The sequence below is a fragment of the Salvia splendens genome, chromosome 2, assembly GCF_004379255.2.
Source record: "Salvia splendens isolate huo1 chromosome 2, SspV2, whole genome shotgun sequence".
In the NCBI taxonomy this organism is placed as follows: domain Eukaryota; kingdom Viridiplantae; phylum Streptophyta; class Magnoliopsida; order Lamiales; family Lamiaceae; genus Salvia; species Salvia splendens.
In genome coordinates, this window is record NC_056033.1 from 42381897 (window position 1) to 42405613 (window position 23717).

The 23717-nt window shown below is 42.0% G+C and overlaps 1 protein-coding gene and 1 pseudogene across 1 annotated transcript; one reads left to right on the plus strand and one right to left on the minus strand.

The window, feature by feature from the left end:
* Positions 1–1929: 1929 nt before the first annotated feature.
* On the minus strand, positions 1930–15789 carry LOC121767313 (annotated as a pseudogene).
* Positions 15790–18743: 2954 nt separating this feature from the next.
* Positions 18744–20416, plus strand: LOC121767321 (probable inactive patatin-like protein 9). Its single transcript, XM_042163570.1, has 2 exons — positions 18744–19980; positions 20069–20416. The coding sequence occupies exons 1-2, from the start codon at positions 19051–19053 to the stop codon at positions 20282–20284; spliced, it is 1146 nt and encodes a 381-aa protein (XP_042019504.1). The 5' UTR covers positions 18744–19050; the 3' UTR covers positions 20285–20416.
* The last annotated feature ends 3301 nt before the right edge of the window (positions 20417–23717 follow it).

A 23717-nucleotide genomic window follows, 5' to 3' on the forward strand; every position in this document is an offset into this window, starting at 1 on the left:
CGTCATTGCGGTGCCACGATGGACGTCCTTGAGGATGTCACGATTTTTATTTTTTTTTTTGGATCTGTTCCCTAGCCTCACACTGGCACGTTGCTCATTTATTACTATTTGTATTTCATCAGCTAATTAACTTTCCTATTAATTTATAAATAATTTTGATGCTGACATGACTTTATTACTAAGGTGATATTGTTTTGTCGACCAAAACAAGGTCATTTTATAAGTATCGAATGACATCGTATTTCTATAGTTTTGTTTATTATACTCTCTTCTATCTCATTTATCAGTTTTTTAGGTAATCCACAAAGCTGTCACTATATCGTCCCTTAATCGTCCCTTAAAACACTATTTATAGGTCACACTGTACTTTTTTACTCCATCACTTAACTAAGGGATGGAACCTGCAACCCTCCGTCGCTTAACCGTCCCTTAAATTACTATTCATTCAATTTCATTTTTTTATTTTTTTTTTCCAACAAATTCAAATAAAAAAACACACTTCATTAAAATTAAAATAACATTACAACTTAAAATTCAAAAAAATAGAAAAAGACATAATTAAAATCCTAAAAAAGTAAAAATGACATAATTTAAAAAAATAGAAAAAGAAATAATTAAAATCCCACATCGAAAGTGGAACATAAAACATTCAATGATGTCTATATAAAAGATAAACAACCAAGAATAAGTTTGTCCCACATCGAAAGTGAAACATAAAACATTCAAGGATGTCTCTATAAAAGATATACAACCAAAAATGAGTTTGTCCCACATCAAAAGTGGAACATAAAACATTCAAGGATGTCTCTATAAAAGAGAAACAACCAAGAATGAGTTTGTCCCACATCGAAAGTGGAACATCAAAACATTGAGTTTGTCCCACATCGAAAGTGGAATATAAAACATTCAAGGATGTATGGATTCATAAATTCGCAAGCCCATCAAATATATATGGGTTATTACAAATTTCTTGTATTCATTTATTTGTAAAAATTATTTTTAAATACAAAAATCAATTTTTATAAATAAAAAATATTTTTTAAAAAAATTCATTAAAAAAATGAATTATTGCGTCAGCGTGACAAATCCGACTCGCGGGCCGGCGAGTGGGCGTCACACATGGCGCAGGGGCGCGCCACGTCGCCATAGCGCGTGGCAAGACAACCCGTCTCTTGTCTCGCAGGGACGGGTCGCGGGACGTGATCGTGACGGGCGCGGGATGGGCCGGTGTGCTGCAACGCGTCGCGTGAGTGTTTCGTCTCTCCGCGACGGAACGCGGGACGGTGGTGCGCCGCGTAGTGGATGGCCTTAACTTTTTGTTCTCTTTTTTATTTCATTCATTCTTAATATAAGCTCTAATTCAATAAAAAAAAAATTATTCAATTTAATATATCATACGTACTTAAAATGTGACGGTATATTAGTTGATAAAGCTTTTGTCAATGCTGAATCTTAATTTGCTGCAGAATCAAAATAAGCTACTAATAGTTTGGTTATAAAATCTGTAAATTACCCTAGTAAAAAGAAGTCTTTATTTATTTTTAGACATAAATTGTTGTTTAATTCACATTTTTCAAGTTCCACCTGTTCCCCGTTTATGGTATTGATTTCATTGCAAAATCAATTGATCTGTCCTAGTATCTTTCTACTCCAAAAATTAAGTAAAATAAATAAATGTCATTTTTAAATTTAATAAAAGAGTGTACACCTACCCCACCGGATCAGTATATTTATTTGTGCTCGTCATCGTCAACATTGAATACCCCTATTATATATAGTACTCCTAAATAATTAACTAGTACTAGTACTAGTACTAATTTGAGGTCATATTTTGGTATATTCGTTATTGAAAATTTCCAAATTCAAATTTAGCTTTATCATAAGATAACAACACAAATCTGGAATGGAATCACATAATTCACAGCCAAGTTGAAAAACTTGATAAATAAGCACACACCAAATGAACATATGTCAACTAAATATAAGAAGCCTTGACACAAAAATGTAAACAATTCAAGAAATTCTATTAATAGGAACAAGTATTGAAGTAGGCAGCATATACCATATTTTTCTAGCCACCAAAACCAAGTGAAAGGAGCTTCTCAAAATTTCGTTACAGCTGCGAATCTCATTTACACGTTGCAGGGAGGCCTTCATACTTGCAGCAGCTCCTAAAAGACGACAACGGTGATGGAGTTGAAATGGTTGAATCCATAACATAAAAGAAGCTTCCAAATTTACTATTGATATGATCGAATTGATAGCGTGAAAGCATGTATTAGACTGTCTACAAGAGCATGGCAACCTCGTCTTACAGGGGAGAATAGATGCTACTATACGAATGCATTTTCGTTCTACCCTGTGGCAATGGGTGACAGCTCCCGACCTCCTAGTGTACTCATCTGTATTTCCATATTTTCATACTTACAAACAGAAAAGAAATTATGCAAGGACATATACCTTCTCTTTCTGTTTGAAGATGGACTCGATCTTCTTCATGTACTCATCTGTCACTTTCTGCAAATGGATATGGAAAATTGTCAAAAAAGTCGTGAATGGAAATTGAGGAAGCCGGTTGCATTAACATACTTGGATACAATACAAAGATAAGAACGGGGAATTAATATTTGTAAGTTAAATAAAGGCGAGCAGCAATAATCAGAACTCTTCTCTTTATCGCAATTTGTTGATAGAGATACCCAAATATTTGTGTTTCTTTATAAATACGACAATGCTCAACTGGGGTTGTGTAGCAATGTAACAGGCTGAAGACAATGAATGATGAGTCTCTAGCAGTTAACAGTAATAATGAACTTAAATACGTACCTGCAAATCAGCAGATAGGTCCTTCACATTATCCTCTGAGAGCTTCTTCTCCTGTAAGAGTGTTACCGATTACAAAATCATGACTGTACGGAAGGAGGGAGGGGATGAGAGAGAGATACAAGTTGATTTTAAAGAGACCTTCTCAAGCTTTTCATAAGATTTGATGGCATCTCTTCTGATATTCCTTATGGCAACCTACAAACAAGATGACTTAATGTGACTATTTAGACAGCTTCCATTGGAGCGACTTAGCGTAAATTTATTTGTGTGTATCGCCATAGCTTACCTTGCCTTCTTCAGCCTGCTTAGCCACAACCTTTGACAACTCCTGCAAAAAGAGAAAAGGATCCTAAGTGAGTTGTATTTTCAAGTCGATGTTCACAGGCAAATTGGATACGAAAATTCACTTCCAATTCCGGAAACCATCCTGATAAACAGACAGTAAGCACATAGCAAAAGGAAGTTCAGAAACGAGCTCTCTTTAGTTTGCCGAGTGGTCAAAAACTCAATTACAAAACCTTTCTCCTGTCTGATGCTAATAACATCTCCATCATTGTTTGGAGTCATCCCAAGGTCGGAATTGACAATTGCTTTCTCTATAGACTTCAAGCTGAAAATAAAAAGGCAAACCAAATGTCATAGATTACGCAAGAGATGTATCATATGTGGCCAGTTGAAGCAAGCAAATTTGGCAAAGATAATCTTCATATCTTGACATCAGATTATTTTAATGGAACTATAAAACTAAACTCAGTTCATTATTATTCTGCCAGCAACAGCAAAAGTGTTCAAAAATTCAAAAAATGTATTAAAAAATGCTCAACTGTTGCTTGGCGATTAAACACAGTCCCTAAGCCAGTCACCTCGAACATCATTCATAAACGACTAATTACATACTCTTTCCGTTTTAATCTGTAGGTACCTGGATTTGTCGTAGGGTTGCACCAATATGGAACTTGCATCTGGAGTACTAATCTGAGCTATGCTCTTCAAAACAACCGGTGTTCCATAATACTCTACCTGGAAAAGCAATGAAAACATGATATGCAGTCATTTCCAAGACAAGGCAACTCAACAAGAACACAATACATAATTCAACCATTCAAATTGATGGGGTACGAACTAAACCCTAATGGCAAGCCCAATAATAGTGACGGCCCATCAGCCCAGAGCCCAAGAAAGAGTATCTGTTCGGCACCAAAGAGTTCGGCACGACCAAAGAGTTCGGACTCAGCCTACAGCTCGGTAAAAGCCGACCAGTCAAGCTCTCCTCTCAGATCGGCAAGAGCTGATCGGTAAAGTCCAGCAGTTCGGTCTCAGCATTCGACCGAACTAGGAGTTAGTGGACTCATGAAAGGCCTCCACGACCTCCGCTATACCCACGATCTATTTAGTGGTACGAAGCAGTTATTGAGCAGTTATTGCTCACCCACGATCTTGTTAGTGGGGCTGCAAACCACGACCTTAGTTCAATGTATAAATAGAACTTAGATCAGATAGAAAAGGGTTAAGCTCTCTAGAGATAAAATACCATATAGCAAGTCTGTGTTGTAAGCTGTACTCCCAGATCAAGCAATACAATCTTGCCCTCCCTTCTTCCCGTGGACGTAGATTTACCTCAGTAAATCGAACCACGTAAATTCTTTGTGTCGTAATTTTCATTCTCTACCAGCATTTACTAACATCAGAAATTCGCGGATCCATCACTGGCGCCGTCTGTGGGAAACAGAGAACAAAATTTGTGATAAAGCGAATTTTTGATCCATTTTTTCCACTCAAAAAATGCATACCAGATCGCAGAGTACCCGTATTCCTGCCCGTGAGAACCAGGAGGAAGCCAATCCATCCCACAGGTCTGGAAAACAGCCTAGGGATAAATCCACCACCAGTTCTCATGGCGAAGGAACAAGCCGCTCCAAAAATCGTCCCACTGAGTCTTCCCAGCAGCCCGATTTGAATGAGGCTGTCAAGCAGTTTTTGGAGGCGAAGCAGGAGGAATTCTTAACCTTCCTGCGAAGAAGCCAAAAGCAGCCGGAGACGAAAACGACGGATTCTCCTTCCCCCTCCGCACAAGAAAGTCACTACCGCAGTAGTGTCGCATCTCCCAGGAGAAAGAATCCCCGTCCCCCACATATTCCAGCTCCTCCTCGGTACCGGAATCACAGGAGAACTCAATCTCCTCCATACCGACGAGATATCGGATTCGCCGTGTACGGAGCACTGAAGACTCCGTTCTCGGACGACATCACCCGAACTCCCCTACCACAGAACTACCGAACTCCGTCGATGACTTACGACGGGCTCGTGGATCCTCACGATTTCTTGGGGCGCTATCAATATAACATGGCGAACCAGGGTCTCAACGAGGTCCACATGTGCAAGCTGTTTCCCGAGCTGCTCATCGGGAACGCGAGAAGGTGGTTCGATAGCCTCCCCCAGGGCAGCATCAGATCTTACCGAGATCTAATGGATGCCTTCCACAGGAGGTTCTTTCAGAAAGCGGAAGCCCGAATCACTTCGGCTCAGCTGCTTTCCATTCGTCAAGGTCGCGACGAAAAAATCAGCGACTTTATGACAAGATTCCACAATGAATGCCTGCAAGTAGACGATCTCAACGATCTGCTTGTCATCTCGGCATTCCAAAATGGGATCCTGCCCGGAGCTCTCTACAGGAAGCTCGTTGAGTGCGGTCCGCAGACAGCTCAGGAAATGTGGGACATTGCGGACCAGTACTCCCGGGCCGATGAGGCAGACCGTCGCAAACGGTCGTTAGACAGCTCATCGACCCGAGGAGACAGAAGGAAGCCCGATCATAGCGATCAGGGGCATCCTCGCCGGACTCCATTTGAAAGAATTCAAAGGGCTCCGGTGCAAGACAGATTGGGACCTCGTCTCAATCCCGAGAAGCCGCCCGCTCAGTTCGTACCGCTGAACAAGCCGAGAGCGGAAATTTTCGAACTGCACTCTGACCTATTCGAAAAGCCAAAGCGGATGACGAAATCAGCCGCGCGCCGACCACAGGATAACTACTGCTCCTACCATCAAGACCACGGTCACGATACTGAGGAGTGCAGAAACTTGGCTGCAGGTATCGATGTTCTTGTGAAGGCAGGGACATTGAAAAAATACCGAAGTAAGCAGCCAAAGAAGAATAAAAAGCAGAGTGGTGCGAACTGCGCTCCTCAGGATCCGAAAAGGCAGCCGGATCCCGAAGACGATGACGAGCCGCAATATGATGGAGTAATCCAGACTATTGACGCGCTCCCTGCCGGGAAGACCAAGTCGTCCCTAAAGTCAGAACGCAGAGGCTCCAATCGAGAGGAGCCAACGCATAAAAGGCTGAAGCAGGACGAAGTGATTACGTTCTCGGCTGCTGATCCCGTCCCGGCCATCTCTCCTCACCAAGACGCCATTGTCATCCAAGCCGGAGTGGCAAACAAACTGATCCACAGGGTGTTTGTGGATACAGGAGCGTCGGTTAGCATTCTTTTTAAAGAGTGCTTCGACAAACTAGAAGTGGACCCAGCTCGGCTCAGTCCGGCTCCGCTTCCCCTGAAGAGCTTCACCCAGGAGGACACCCGCCCTGAAGGTATTATCAGCCTTCCGATCACGGTGGGGAAAGCGCCTACTAGCTCCAGTACGATGATTGAGTTTTTCGTGGTGAAAGCTCGGTCCCCGTACAACGTCATCCTGGGAAGAGACTGGCTCAACACAGTTCGGGCCGTTTGCTCCACCTATCACCTCACCATCAAGATCCCTACTAAAGGAGGGATAGCGGTCATCCGAGGTGACCAAAAGAGAGCAAAGGAATGTCTGCAAATTGCGCTTAGAAGTGCCGAGCAGTCAGATCGGCACCACCAAGCATAGCAATCACAGCAGCCGGAGTCAGAGGCGATGACCGAAGTCATACCGGAGCCGAACTCGATGACAGTTCAGCTGTACGAAGACGATCCATCCAGAACGGTTAAGATCGGCTTCGCGGGAACGCCCCTACTTCGGGAAAAAACCATCCAGCTCCTCAAGGAGTATAAAGACGTCTTTGCATGGTCTCCGTTGGACATGACCGGAGTGCCCCCCGAGGTAATCACTCATCGGTTAAATATTGATCCTTCAGTCCGGCCGATAAAACAGAAGCAAAGACTCTTTGCGGCAGAACGAAGTCAAGTCATCCATGACGAAGTCCGTCAATTATTGAAGGCGGATGTGTTATTCGAAGTGAAGTATCCTTCGTGGGTGGCCAATCCTGTCATGATCAAGAAAAAGGAAGGAGGATGGCGGATGTGCATAGATTTCACCGATCTAAATAAGCACTGTCCCAAAGATTGCTATCCCCTTCCGAACATAGATAAAAAAGTAGAAGCTTTGATAGGCTTTGAAATTTTTTGTTTTCTTGGTCTGTACAAAGGATACCATCAAGTTTTAATGGATGAGATTGACGCTTCAAAAACGGCCTTCATTACTGATTTCGGCATTTTCGCTTATAAAAAGATGCCATTCGGTTTAAAGAATGCCGGAGCCACTTATCAAAGGATGGTAGACAAGCTTTTTCGGCACCTGATTGGAAAGGAGGTCGAAGTGTATGTTGACGATATAGTCGTCAAAAGCAAAAGCACCTCGGAGTACGAGCACAACCTCAAGTCCACTCTCGACGTGCTCAAGAAAGCCAACCTCAAACTTAATCCCCAAAAGTGTACCTTTTTGGTAGATTCGGGAAAATTTCTGGGTTGTTGGGTTTCAAAGGACGGACTCAAGGCAAACCCCTCAAAAGTTCAAGTCGTTCAGAACATGGCAATGCCGAAGTCCATACATGACGTGCAAAGGCTAACCGGATGTCTAGCCGCACTGAATCGATTCCTTTCCCAAGCAGCCGAAAAGCAACTGCCGTTCTTCAAGGTGTTGAAAAAGGCACCAAAGTTCGAGTGGGGAGCCGAGCAGAAAAAGGCCTTTGACGAGCTCAAAAGTTATCTAGCCGAGCTTCCTATTCTCTCTGCTCCAACCGAAGCCGAAGTAATATTCTTATACTTAGCGGCATCGGATCAAACCATCAGCGCGGTGCTTGTACGAGAAGAAGGCCTAAAGCAGCTTCCCATCTATTTTACAAGCCGAGCATTAAGAGGTCCAGAAACCAGGTATCAACCTCTGGAAAAGATTGCTCTGGCATTAGTAAATGCGGCAAGGAGACTGCGGCCATACTTCTATGCTCACAAGGTATGCGTCTTAACTGATCTGCCACTTCGGCAAGTGTTGACCAAACCAGAAGCATCAGGCAGAATCGCCAAGTGGGCTATAGAGTTGGGAGAGCACACAATTGAATATCTACCTCGGAAAGCCATCAAGGGACAAGCCTTGGCAGATTTTCTTGCAGAAGCAAAGTTCGATCAAGCAATTCCTGTTATTGCCGAACAGAAGAATTCTGCCAATGCCGAACTAGCACAGCCCTTGGAATCCGAAGTAGAGCCGCCGGACTGCTGGAGCGGATTCGTAGATGGAGCTTCAAACAAGATGGGAAGTGGAGCTGGTATTTTATTTGTCGCTCCCGACGGACACGAGGTAACCTACTCACTTCGGTTCCTATTCCCCACTACTAATAATGAAGCCGAGTACGAAGCCCTCCTGGCCGGACTCCAGTTAGCGCAAAGTCTGCTCGTCAAATCTCTCAAAGTCCATTGTGATTCACAAGTCATAGTAAATCACATGTTGGGTACAAGTGAAGCTCGTGACGAGAGAATGAAGAAGTATTTGGACAAAGCGCAAAGCATCAGCCGAAGTTTCTCCTATTTTCGGATAATCCGCATTCCCAGAGCGGAAAATAGCCGAGCAGATACCTTAAGTAAGTTGGCCTCAGATCCGAGCTCAAAGGCGGAAGAATTAATGCATCGAAGCATTGATGAAGCCGAGGTACATTCAGTATCTAGCTCGCCGAACTGGATGACGCCGATCTTGCAGTATCTGGATCAAGGACAATTGCCCGAGGATAAGAGAGAAGCTCGGAAGATCACGTGCCGAGCACTTCGGTACGAACTTCATGAAGGAGTCCTCTTTAGAAAGTCTTACCTCCAGCCGTTATTGCGGTGCGTAGGACCAGAAGAGACGGACTACATCCTCAGAGAAGTTCATGAAGGATCGTGCGGTAGCCACATCGGAGCCAGAGCTTTAGCTAAAAAAGTTCTGAGATGGGGATATTATTGGCCAACCATGGTACAAGAGGCAGTGCAGCTCGTCAAGAAGTGTACGAAGTGCCAAATTCATGCAAATGTCCCAAGGATGCCGCAGACCGATCTATACACTATGCAAAGCCCTTGGCCTTTCATGCAATGGGGCATAGACATAGTGGGACCACTTCCTCAAGCTCCTCGGCAAATGAAATTCCTTATCGTTGCCGTGGACTACTTCACGAAGTGGGTGGAAGCTGAACCATTAGCTACGATAACGAGCTCAAAGGCCTTGGACTTCGTCTGGAAGAACATAGTGTGCCGATTTGGCATACCCCACATCCTCATCTCGGATAATGGGACTCAGTTCACCGACAAGACGTTCAAGAATTGGTGCCAAGAGCTGAACATTCAACAGCGGTTCACTTCGGTCTCCCATCCCCAAGCAAACGGACAAACGGAAGTAACGAACCGGATTCTGGTGAAAGGGTTAAAAGCTCGGTTAGAACAAGCCAAAGGACAATGGGTAGAAAATCTCCCTCAAGTCCTATGGTCCTACCGAACTACGCCCAAAACCTCCAACGGTGAAACTCCGTATAGTCTGGTGTACGGCACTGAAGCCGTAATTCCGGTGGAGATCGGCGTACCCAGTCCCCGAACTCTAACTTTCTCCTCAGAAATGAATGACGACGGACTGAGAGCAGAACTAGATCTCGCCGAAGAAAGAAGAGAATTGGCGTGCATAAAAGCAGCCAAGTATAAGGAGCAAGTAGCCCGGTATTATAACCAAAGGGTGAAAAAGCTTCAATTTCAAGTGGGAGATCTCGTCTTGAGAAACAACGAAGTAAGCCGAGCAGAAAAGCTGGGCAAACTCGAACCCACATGGGAGGGTCCATATCGGGTGTCAGAAGTCCTCGGCAAAGGGTCTTATAAATTGACTCACATGTCAGGAGAACAAGTACCCCGAACATGGCACGTCTCCAACCTCAAGAAGTTCCACTTGTAAGAGACAAAGTCCGGTCAGTCTGTCTTGTGTCTAGTTCGGTCATAGGGGTACATGTTTTTATTTGTTTGTTTTTTACTTGTACCTTTTACTTGTCGTTTTATAAAAAGTTTAAAGTTTTTTTCTTTCGTCTTTTTCATTTTTTCCCTATGTGTTTTGTCTCTATGTGCTTGTCGTCTCTTACAAATGGTACCAAGGTATATCGTTCTTTAAAGACTGATCCCCTTTTTAGATCGATTATTAAAGACTATTGTGAGTCCAAGCTTCTAAGGAGGATATAAGACCACAAGTCAGCTTAACAAGCAGTCCGTCTGAAACGAACTGCAATAAGCCAACGATTGTGAGTCCAAGCTTCCAAGGAGGATACAAGACCGCAATTCAGCTTAACAAGCACTTCGTCTGAAACGAACTGCAATAAGGGAAAGTCCGATCCACGCGATAAACCTCGCCGAATTAGGACGACCAAGTTCGGTCAAAGAAGTTTACCTCATAAGACCGGGGACGACCATGTCTAGTCAAAGAGGTTTACTGCATAAGACCACTTCGGTTAACTGGGAAAGTCCGATCCACGCGATAAAACTCGCCGAATTAGGACAAGGGAAAGTTCGATCCCGGCGACAAAAATCGCCAAATTAGAACACAAACCAAGTCTGGTCAAAGATGTTTATTTCATCAGACCAAAGACGAGTCCGGTCAAAGATGTTTATTTCATCAGACCAAAGACGAGTCCGGTCAAAGATGTTTATTTCATCAGACCAAAGACGAGTCCGGTCAAAGATGTTTATTTCATCAGACCAAAGACGAGTCCGGTCAAAGATGTTTATTTCATCAGACCAAAGACGAGTCCGGTCAAAGAAGTTTACTTCATAAGACCGAGGACAAGTACGATGAAATTTTTTCGCTAAGCTGTAAATACAGTGTTAGAAGCGAAAACAAAATTTCATTTTTCAAATCTTGTTCGGCATACAACTCAGCTACCCTACAAAATGGCGTTACGCTATTACAAAGGACTATTCTACTGTCCAGGGTTGCTGAAGTTAAGCCACCTATCTGCAAAATCCTCTGGAAGCCGAGTTCGGTTGTTCCGAGCAGATGAAGAATAAGCAGGTCGGCGAGATGCTATCCTCGACCCAACGCCTCTTCCCCGAGCCCGAGAAGTCCTAACACCTCGGCGATGAAGAGTCTCTGCAATAATCATCTGCTGATCTTGCTCGCTCATAGTCACAACTCCTCGGCGAATTTCAGTCCGTCCCTGTCTTGACGATTCCGGTTGCTCCTGAGCCCGTTCTCGTCTTGACGTTTCCGGCTGTTCCGGAGTTCGTTGTTGACTGGAAGTAGGATTTTGAACAAGGGAACCAGAGGCTTGATCTGGAGTGCGAGCATCTGCTGGCACGACATGCCGAAGGAATCTTTCTATGGAGGGGCGCCGAAAAAGAACAATGTTGTACCGAGAAGCCCAGCGCCGCAATGATTTCACAACTTGTTGGCAAGCCGAGCTCTCCAGCGCATTGTTCCTCCGGAGTACATGATATTCCTCCCACAGTTCGTCAACTCGACTCTGAACATCTGATATGGTCACTCCCCCGCGCACACGGATGTAATCCTCGTACGCAGTCCTCTCAGCAATGGTCGTATTCAGCTCGGCCTCCAGATCCTTCTTATCGGACTCTAAGTCCTTATTATCGGCCTCCAGCTTCACTAAACGAGCCAGAAGCTCGTCATTCTTCGTCTGATCGGCTATAGCTCTTTTCTCAGCTTCGTCTAAAGCCGAAGAGTACAGCCGTTTCCAGTGAAGTATCTCCATCTCCTTGAGTACAAAGTAACTATATTAGTTCGGCAGCTGTACCGAGCAGATAGTAAAATACAACAGGAGTAAAGGCGAGTACGAAAAGCTATACGAAGACAAGTGTAGAGAATTTTTCATTCACAAGGAAAATTTTTTACACTAGGAGGGCTTCAAGGCCATTTTACAAGGAAGAAACCAGAGTAAGAGAAGGGAGACGAAATCATACTCCGCCAGCTTCGTCTCCGGCTCCTCGCTCTGGTTCAGCTTCTTTCTCCTGAGCTACCTCAGCCTCGGCCTCGCGTCCTGCCGGCCTCGCCTCCGCCTCCTGATCGGCTTCCTTCTCCGGATGCCCGGCCCGCTCGACTTCGGCCTCCGGCTCCAGCGGCTCGGCCTCACCCTCTCCGTTGTAAGTCGAAGCGGGTGAAACGGGTCCCACGGAGGCAAAGATAGCCTCCAGGTTCTCGTCCCGATCAGCTCGACAACTCCGGACTCGGTCTGCAGAAAGCAGGACCGAGGATGAAGCGAGCTCCTCAAGGAGCGGCAGATTCTGAAGCCGAGCTGCTATCTCTCGGCTGTACAGAGGCAGCACGACGTCGGCCCCCTGCTCGCCCTTATCGGTAATTAGCCTTACCAGACTACCGACAAAGGCCGAGAACTGGCTGCTCAAAAAGAGTTTCTCCGTGTAAACACGGAGAGCCTCCCCCTGGGCAGCCACGGCGGCAGCCTCCTTCTGAGCCTCCCGGTGCTTCGTCTGCTCTTGCAGGATGATGAGCTGGTTTTTGGCTGACCGGGCTTCATCCTGAGCCGATATCCTAGCAGCTCGGGCCCTCTCAAATTTGGCCTCAGCCTGTTCGGCCAGACTACGAGCAAGATGCAACTCCTTCTGCATCTCCTCGTAGTCGTGGGATGCTTTGGAGAGCTCCACGGAGACGAGCTTGGCTCTCTGAAGATGAACAAGGAAAAAACTCAACAGAATGGCCATCAAAAAATGTGGAAAAGAAGCCAAGTCAGAAAGCTTACCTCCACAAAATTCGTCGGCCATTGAAAAGGCTCAGGGACGTACTCCGGGATGTCTGCAACCACCTCGGAGATGACCAGGTCTTTCCCCGGCACTCTTGGGGACTCATGAAATTTCCCCTTCCCTTTAGCCGAATACGACTCCGGCTCTTTCGGATCCGAAGAAGAGGTTTTTTGCCTCTTCGGATCCTTCTCGGCTTCAGACGCCGAGCGAGGGGCTCTCTGCCTCTCCGGCTCCACAAGCTCGGAGGACTTTCGGATAGCCTTATTCAGCATGTACACTGCCAAAAAGCAAGAAAGCAAGGTTAGTTTTCTTCGCTAAAGCAGTAGAGCATAAAGATAAAGAGAAATCCTCACCCTCGGCCTCTTCGTCCGAAGACGAGATGTCGAACACGACGTCGCCCTTGACGAGCTCAGACTCCGTGTATTGTTTCATAACTATGGGAATCTTGTTGAGCTCGCCATCGAGCTCGTCCAACGGTTCAGGCCGAGGGTGACGGATAACGGACTTCGGCCCTCTCCAGGGAAAACTAGGAGCCGCGGTCCTATCATAGTAGAAGAAGCGGTTTTGCCACTTCGGCCACTTCGTTTTACAAAAGGCCCTAAAGGGCTGTACAGGGATCAAGTAAAACCAAGACCCCTTCCTCTTAAATTGAAAGAATTTAAGGATCGCCTTCAAAGACAAATCCCTTCCTAACCTACGGAGTTCGGCAGCAAAGGCCGACAAGTGCCTCCAAGAGTTCGGAGTCACCTGGCCTAAAGGAAGCTGAAAAAAATCTAGTAAATCTATAAAGGCAGAAGGGAGGGGGAAACGAAGCCCGCATTCTAAGCAGGCCTCGTACACGGTGGCGTAACCCTCCGGCGGGGAGTCAGCCCTATGATCACCGTCAGGTACCACCGCCTTCCCCCCAGGAAAAAAGTATTTTTCGGGTAGGGACATCACAGTATCCTTACTCAAAATACTAGGGAAATACTCTACGGTCTTCTCCCCGGACTCTTTCCGGCCAGAAGACCCCTTACCGCCTCTCCTAACGCTACCCGACTCCGAAGAAGAAGAAGAAGACATTTTTCTTACTTTTTGAAGGTGAAGAAAGTCTGAAGAAGCTCGTGAAAGCGGAAGAAAATTTCTCGAGAAAGAGAGAGTATAGAAGACGCAACAGCAAAGGTGTTCAAATGAGGAAAAAGGAGCATATTTATCAGATTCGGGAAAGATTTCGAGATCGTTGCGCCGTTTCGAATCCCACCTTTTCAGGATTCAACGGCCGGATTTTACTGTCGCATTTAATGCAGGCACGCGCAAGGCACGTCCCCTGACGTCAGCCTCCCCCTTACCATTATCCAGAATGCCGAAGTGACTCACCTCGCCGAAGTGATTCACTTCGCTTTTCGGGGGGGGTAGTGATGGGGTACGAACTAAACCCTAATGGCAAGCCCAATAATAGTGACGGCCCATCAGCCCAGAGCCCAAGAAAGAGTATCTGTTCGGCACCAAAGAGTTCGGCACGACCAAAGAGTTCGGACTCAGCCTACAGCTCGGTAAAAGCCGACCAGTCAAGCTCTCCTCTCAGATCGGCAAGAGCTGATCGGTAAAGTCCAGCAGTTCGGTCTCAGCATTCGACCGAACTAGGAGTTAGTGGACTCATGAAAGGCCTCCACGACCTCCGCTATACCCACGATCTATTTAGTGGTACGAAGCAGTTATTGAGCAGTTATTGCTCACCCACGATCTTGTTAGTGGGGCTGCAAACCACGACCTTAGTTCAATGTATAAATAGAACTTAGATCAGATAGAAAAGGGTTAAGCTCTCTAGAGATAAAATACCATATAGCAAGTCTGTGTTGTAAGCTGTACTCCCAGATCAAGCAATACAATCTTGCCCTCCCTTCTTCCCGTGGACGTAGATTTACCTCAGTAAATCGAACCACGTAAATTCTTTGTGTCGTAATTTTCATTCTCTACCAGCATTTACTAACATCAGAAATTCGCGGATCCATCACAAATCAAGCATCATCTCATAACACTCACTTATCAAGCTCTGATAAAGTTATTACAGTATTACATATACACATGGGCTGATTCTCATTACTCAACTGGTGCTCATTAAGCAAATTCATATATTCGGATAATGGCGTTCAAATATGATCATAGATGGACTAATACATTCACACCAAAGTGCTAGATCTTATCATGAACTACATACATTGAGCAGGACAAATCTTCAAATAATTAAAAAACTTTCTATTGCACAGAAAAATTGACTAAGATTTCACAAAATAAGCGTCGTATAGCGGATATAATGCTCTGCATCAATCAATAACACATCGAATTCTACCTCAATTTTGTCCAGTATAGCTGGATTAGCCCTTCCCGTCCTAATCGAATTGAAACTTGCCCTAACATTATCAATAGTCTTCTCCATCCTTTCTCTCTGATATAGAAATAACGAACCGCATTCTTAGCTGATAGCCGAACAAAAATGATTTGATACTAAAAAAATTTAGGTCACGAATTCTTGCATAAAATAACTTACAACATCTTCCTCAATCATCGACTTCTCCTCTTCTATTTCCTCGAGAGTTGCACACCTCACTCCCATTCTATCATTCATGAAATTTTCATCCATTAAAAAACTGAAAAAATCAACGTATTCAAGTTATTACCTCTTCGCTACTGCGTGCTTCGCAGAAACTGCCCTCGCCGCCGCGTGAAGCTTAACGTCGACGTAATTAGCCGAGGCACTCCATGAACGCACATTTTTTAAATCTGCAGCCAAATTCAACCTTAACCGCGAGTTACCGAAGAGGAAGAAGTGAAAGAGGAGCGTGACCTGGAAGTGAGGGGCGAGTTTTGGGAGCAATGGAGGCGTAGAAGGCGGAGCGTAGGTGAGATACAGACGAGAACGTCGTCGCCATGAGAGTGTTCGATGAAATGATTCGATGAGTAAGTTGTTTTTTCACACTTGTGGATAAGAACCATGTATCACTCATCCACAAAATGAGCCAATTCTTTTACTTGCAACTCCAAAAAAAAAAACATATCTTATGTTTTAAAAATTGATTTGATAATCGAATTGACGAAGCTATAAATTTAGGATTTTAACCACTTAACGAATTGGTTGAGCTGAAATACTATAGTAATATAATTAATTTTATATTATGTAAAAGGAAATATTGAATGATTAAGAGTGTCCAATGTAGGGCGGACGTCCCCAATAGCCCCGCCCCTTTTTTTCCACAATCCCATTTTTTTTGTCCGCGCCTAAAAAAAATGTTTCCGCCATTATAGGCGGACACTTCCAATAACCCCGAAATTTTATAATCAATTTTCATTTTAATTTTTTCCTTTAGTTTTAAAATCATCGGAATTTAAATAATTATAAAACGAGGTAATTGAGACCGAATATTCTTTGTATTGGAAACGGTAAAATTATACAACGAACATTTAAAACAAAATACAAAATGCATTTGTTGAGAGTGAAAGTGTAGATAGTGAATGAATTGAGAGTGTGTGAAAAGGGCGTAAAATGAGTGGTGGAGGAGTAGTATTTATAGGGTTAATTTTTGAAAAAAAAATCGGAAGGGGGCGCTAGGCGCGCCTATAGGCGCGACGATGGCCGACCGGGGCGTCCTCGCACATTTCTCGCCGAATGCCCATCCGCTCCGTTATTTTCATCCGCCGCGGGGCGGACGTCCTACGCACTATAGACCGCCCCCGCCTGGGCTATAGCCGCGCCGGTATTATAGTGGACACTCTAACAAAAAGATACTCCCTCCGTCCCGCACTACTCGCACGTTTCCTTTTCGGCACGGAGATTAAGGAATGAGTGTATAGGAAAGTCAAAAATGACGGTTGTAGGTGAAAATTTTTACTAAAAATAGAAAGAGTGCAAGTAACTTAGGACGTCCAAAAAGGAAATAAGTGCGAGTAGTGCGGGACGGAGGGAGTATATGTAGAAGTATAAGCTTTGAATCTTAAACAAAAAAGTATCTACTGTTACTATTTTAAACATATGAACAAATTCAAAATTATGAACTCAAAACATGTGTCCAATAATCAATTATTTCACTCTTAATGGTGAGTGATTTTTCAGTCCAAAAATGGACATAATAATATGCCTCTTTAAGACCGAATCAGTCGTTCCGATTCGATTTTAAAACAATTAAAGTGAATCTGGATTAAAATTAAGGAGCGAATGTGATCAAATTTATTTTACAATGTGTAGTTGATTTTTATAGGTACAATAATGCACGATTGATAACTTAGATTTAAAGGGCTAGTGGTAGTTGTGCATTATGTGAATACATTTTTATTTGATTTACAACTTAATCGCACTTGTTTGGATTTTAAATATGTATCTTATATGAGTATCATTCGTATGAACTATTTTTGTTTATTAGTACTCCCTCTATTCGCTATTCGGAGTTTCGATTCACTTTTACTATAATAGGTATACCTTACTTTTCACTAACTCATTCCCCTCATTATAAAAAATGGGTCTCTCATTCCACTATCTTTTCTAATCTACTTTTCTTTACATTTCTTATAAACTGTGCCAAAAACAAATGAGATTTCTAACGGCAGAGAAGGAGTACATGTTTGTCATTAGATGAGGTTTTTGTCACAAGTAAATATGGCAATCGTAACGACGTGTATGAAAAACAAACGTCAGATAAAAGTGGTGATTAAGATTAACATTTTTGTCGCTTTTATCTGTATGAAGACACTATAGAATAATAGAAGTGTTACAATTACATTTCATCATATTTTTGCATGAGGGTTGCATTCAGTGGCAAATTTGATTGTTGTTTTTTCAAGTTTTTCAACTTTACATTTACCAAACTCTGAGAAGTAAAGGCATAATAAAATAAACGGCAAGCAATCGAATGGAAACATGTTGAAATAAAGCAACATTTTGGGATAGGTCATCCAATTTTCTCAGCTTATTTCTTATCTCAATCTATTTGAAATTTGTAGTATATACATTATTGCAAATTGAAGTCCGATATTTAGGTGACATTAATTTTATTTTTATTACTGACTTAATTGGAAATGATTTCTTGATCACTATAAAAGAAAAATATTCCATATCATTTATATTTAAGATTGAGTTCAACTCTTTAATATTCCGCAACTGGGATGTCTCGGGCCGTGCTTGGGCAAGAGTTCGGTGCATCCAGATCTTGTGTTGCAGCACGCTAGCCTGCAACGTAATTTTTAATTATAAAAATCTTTTTGTTTTTAAATTTTTTATAAGACTTGATTTTTAAAGATATTCTCATTAAATATTAAAAGAGTGTATTTTAAAAGATGAAACTGGATTATAATTAAAAATGTATGGAAAAATAAAATTAAATTGTTGTGTGATTTGTAGTAGTCTGGATTGTCTATTTGTCTTATCGAAGTGCATATAATATTAAAGGAATGATGATTAACTTGATACGGGATCAAGTTTAAAGTATACATTAAATGAAAATTTTTAAAACTCATGCAATGACCATGTATCAATTCAAAATCCAAATGTGATGCTACTACAGAGGAAGCAAAAGTAAGATGGACTTGACCTCGTCAAAATTTCCAATAAAATCATTCATATAAGAATAAAAATAGGTGTTTATACTCGTCTATATATATATAAGTATATAACTTCTTTAGCTATTAGTACTAGAGTAAATGAGAGATTGTAGTTTAATGTGTCTAAGTAATTAATTAATACTAATCATAATATAATTAAATTTTAGTAAAGGTTTAAATAAATTAAGGGAAAGCGCGTGTAATAAATTCAATAAAACAAAAAATCAAATACAGCGCAACACATCGTAAGTAGAGTACTACTACTCTCTCCACCATCGCATTCTTCAATAATAATAATAATAATAATAATAATAATAATAATATGGAGTATGTATATGTGTGTGGGTGGGTGTATATATATATATATTGGCACGATCAGTCTGTCAAGTAACCTCACAGTAAATCGGAATGCGCAGTTACCCGCTGAGTGTGTGCGATTATTTATGAGGAGTAGTACAGTTCTCATCTTAGCTCAGCTCACCTCCATTAATGGCGATCAGTAGTTAAGCGTGATCTATTCCTTTTTTCACGGATTTTCTCTCACTAGTTTTCCCCTACTCTACTCCCTATAAACTCCTACCACTACCAACAACAGCCAATCCATATCGCCTCCATTTTACACAGGACATTCATTATTTGCTGCCGCAGCTTTTATTCTGATTGGAGCGGCGCAGATTTCCTCTGCAAATCTGTGATGGAGCTCAGCAAAGTTACGCTCGAGATCTTCTCCAAGCTGGAGCAGAAGTGGCTGCACCACTGCGAGGGCAAGAAGACGCGTGTGCTCAGCATTGACGGCGGCGGAACCACCGGCATTGTCGCCTGCGCCGCTCTGCTCCACCTCGAGGACCAGATCCACGAGAAAACCGGCGATTTCAACGCACGGATCGCTGATTTCTTCGATATTGTCGTCGGCACTGGAATCGGCGCTCTCCTCGCCGCGATGCTCGTCGCCGACGACGGTTCCGGCCGTCCGCTCTTCTCCGCCAGAGATGCGGTGACGTTTTTGACCGCCAATCAGGCGAAGCTGTTCAAACCGAAGAAGCTGGCTGGATTCCGGCGGAGGATGAGATTTTCCGGTGGAAGCATGGACGCCGTGCTGCAGGCGGCCTTCCGCCGCGTCGACGGCAAGGTTTTGACGCTCAAGGACACGTGCAAGCCTCTCCTCGTGCCTTGCTTCGATCTGATGAGCTCGGCGCCGTTCGTCTTCTCCCGCGCCGACGCCTCTGAGTCGCCGAGCTTCGATTTCGAGCTGGCGAAGGTGATCCGCGCCACGTCGGCGACGCCGTCGATGTTCAAGCCGTACAGGCTGTCGTCTCGCGACGGAAAGACCTCCTGCCTGGCGGTGGACGGCGGATTGGTGATGAACAACCCTACCGCCGCCGCCGTCACTCACGTCCTCCACAACAAGCGTGATTTCCCGTCGGTGACCGGAGTCGATGATCTGTTAGTCCTCTCCATCGGTAACGGACAATTGAGCAGTTCTTCTCCGGTGAAGCTCAGCCGCAGCGGCGATTGCTCCACGGCGGCGGTCGTCGGCATTGTCCTCGACGGCGTCTCCGAAACCGTCGATCAGATGGTGGGGAACGCCTTCTGCTGGAACCCTAACGATTACGTCAGAGTTCAGGTGAAAAATCTCATCCCCCTCCGTCAAATCAGTAACGGCCGTTGCGTTTTTGGTGTTAATTTTTACACACGGCGTTATGTTTTTGCAGGCTAACGGCGTCTCGATCACGGCGGAGGACGTGCTGGCGGAGAGAGCGGTGGAGTCGCTGCCGTTTGGCGGGAAGCAGTTACTGACGGTGACTAACGGCGGGAGGATCGAAGGGTTTGTGCAACGCCTCGTTGCGTCGGGGAAGAGTAACGGAAGCCTGCCGCCGAGCCCGTGCAAAGAGACGGCCGTTATTAGTCCCCTGGTTAACGGGCGTTAGATTAATTTTGTTTAGATTAATTTTGTCATTTTGCGCTCAGTTTTATATCAGGAAAATGTCAGTTAACTGTCTCTCTTCGTCAACTTCAAATACTAGCCGTACGATTAAATAAATGGGAGTGGTTTATTATTATGTCTGCTGCTAATCAATGTAATTAAGAAGTGAATTTTGTTTCGTTCATCTCATTAATTGCATGAAATTCAAATGAGTATTCACTATTCAGTGTTGGAGACATTATTCTGCGTTCTGATAGTTGTCTTCTTGTTTAAAAAAAAATTGAGAGTTTCATCTGCAGGCGTGCGATGTGCACATAAATAATTCTGAAGTCTGGAATTAAGTAATTGACTCAATAAAGTTTTAGATATTGAAGAGAGAGATTTGATGGACTCTATTTGAGCACCCTTCATTCTTTTTACATCACCATCTGCTCGCTGCTACTGTTCCCTTTCTCCCATCCATGTCTCCATCGGAGAACATCGCTCCAATTCTATTTGTCTATCCTTTTGGTAAATTCCAACCGACCTATGTCATACTCCCTCCGTCCCGCACTACTCGCACCTTTCCTTTTGGGCACGGAGATTAAGGAATGAGTGATAGACAAAGTCAACAATTACGGCTGTAGGTATAAATTGTTACTAAAAATGGAAAGAGTGCAAATAACTTGGGACGCCCAGAAAGGAAATAAGTGCAAGTAGTGCGGGACGGAGGGAGTATCACACAAAATTTATGGCAACTTCACATTTTACTTCTCCCTGCAGCAACCTCTGCATATGTTTCCCACTTAATTTTGTTGAACGAGTATATTTATAGAAATAGCCCAAAAAAATACTACCTCCGTCCCGGACTACTCGCACATTTTCTTTTCGGCACGGAGATTAAGGAATGAGTGTATAGCAAAGTCAACAATTGAGGCTGTAGGTGATAATTTTTACTAAAAATGAAAAAAGTGCTGATAACTTGGGACTCCCATAAAAGAAATAAGTGCAAGTAATCCGGGACGGAGGGAGTATTACACAGTAGGAGCTAAAAAATACTACTAGTACTGTACTACTAGTATTTTTTATATTGTTAATATGTCAGTACCTAGGTGGCTGGTGGTAATTCTATATGCATAAGAACTAAAGATGAATAATAATTGAATGTTAATTAGAGTGAAGCCTATGGAGAAAGGTTAATCCATCAAGAATAGTAAAAATTTAAGCTAGATTCCTATCTAGCAAAAATCCAACAGCTTCCAATCCTTGCAACATCTTTTCTCAATAGATATGTAAAATATATACATATAAAAATTGCAAGCTTGTGAATAACAAGAATCAAAAAGTTTGTGTGGGTGCTTATCTTTTATTGGTGCCCTTTCTCTTTGTTGGTTTCTTGTCAATGTTTTATATAATCATAAAGGATGGTTTGTGGCTAATCCTATGGTAAAAAGTGATTAGCTATAATATAATTAATGGCCTTCTAAGTAAAGCCACCTTGAGTATATATACTAAATGATGGGATTTGTTAATGTTGGTTTTGGATATTGCCCACACACTTTTGATTTCAATTGTGATTATTTGTTAATTTGGTGTGTTACGCTTATTAGCATTGCTTTGTACTAGTATGTATTAACATCAGCATCTTCAAACTAAGGGAAACTCACCCTTGAAAAATAAGGGTCTTGAAAGCACTAACTTGGAATTGTTGTGATTGGGAAAAATGAAGTTAAAATGGAATAGCAAAACATTTATTTCATTTTTTCACATTTATTCAATGATATAACGACAAAACCACGTCGTTTTGGTTATATCGCCATCTATTATATAGTAACACTCAAAATATACTGACATCATTTTGTTACAAACGACGATGTTAAACTGTCGTGTCATATTAATTTAAATGTGTACTATTATGTGACGAATGAAAATTACTACTTTGATTTTATATTCTAGTTAAAATAACTTTGAGATTAATCAAAAATCAATAAAAATTACTATGATTTATATATGACAAATATTTTCTAGAAATTTATGAAATTTATAGAACCAAGTTTAGCTTATAGTCCAAGATTAAGCATTACAAGTGAGCCTTCTCTTTTTCAATGGTGGACCAAAAATGAATTATTTTGATTAAACCACAAGCAATTGTATCCCTATTAACTAGTCTCATTGCCATCACACAAAACATTAACATATATAGGTACTAGATAGTCTTTTTTACTTTTGTCTTCTTTCCCAATTTATCTAATCTTGTTTTAACATGTTTTTTAATGTTTTCTTGCAATGATTATATAATTATCACTAGAGGAGAAAAAAAAATGTTTACCTTCTGTAATAAACAATGTACTGTACCATCTAATATTTTAACACTGAATTTAATTTCTTAACTGTGAAGAATATAATACATTTAATTTGTGCAGGTTTGTTATATTTACTTATAACATCTACCATTGATTAATTGTATATCAAATTCAAAGTCTTAACAAATTTTTTATGGTAGTTTCATAGATAAGATAAGTAATATGTCATGAAAAAATATCAAAAATTAGTATATTTAAATAAATGACATCCATAACAACGTCACTTTGAAAACAAATAAATCAACTCAAACAATTATGCTATAATAGCTTGGATGCTAACTTTATAAAATGTTAATTGATGTAATTACACCCCTTTTATCCTTTTCATTTTTCTTCTACTGTCAATACGAGAAATCGCCAGTTCCCAAACTCTTTATTTTTTAAAAATCAACTTCACTTTCTAATTACCGATATACCAATTGATATAAAAAATTGAAACAGAAGAATCATAATAATGAACTCACCTAATACAAATAAAACTGAGATTTAATACTCGAGCAACTTGTGGTCTTTTGATGTCATGTTCTATGCAGGTATGTTGAATTAAATACATTTAAATTTCAAAAGCTGTAAAAAATTTGATTTATTTTATTCACACTTTTCACCTGGATACAAAAAAGTCAACCGCGATTGACGGCGAATTCAGCTTGTGGTCAATGCAATTCACTTGAATTTTTGAATGAAAAAACATCATTTTCAACTAAAACATTGCACTGTTCTTTTTCTATGTGTAGAGACAAATTGTAATAAAATCATATGCCATTTTTGTCAAGTTCAAGTTCAAGTTCATCCAACAACTTAAAAAAATGTAACATTTTTTTTTTTCAATTTTTATTTTTTTAGTTTAGATGAAATTGTATCTAATCCAACCTTCGAAACCACTTGTACATTATTATTATTATTTTCAATATACTTAGCAAAATAATTAAAATATATCATCAATTTAAAACAAGTGTCAAGTCAATAACCCATCACAGATATGAAAGCAAAAGATTTCATCATAGGGTTTAAGGTTGATTGCTAAAGTTATTGAAATAAATAAAATTTGACAAAAATTAATGATTTTTTCGATAATTTACCTATCATGTAGTATTA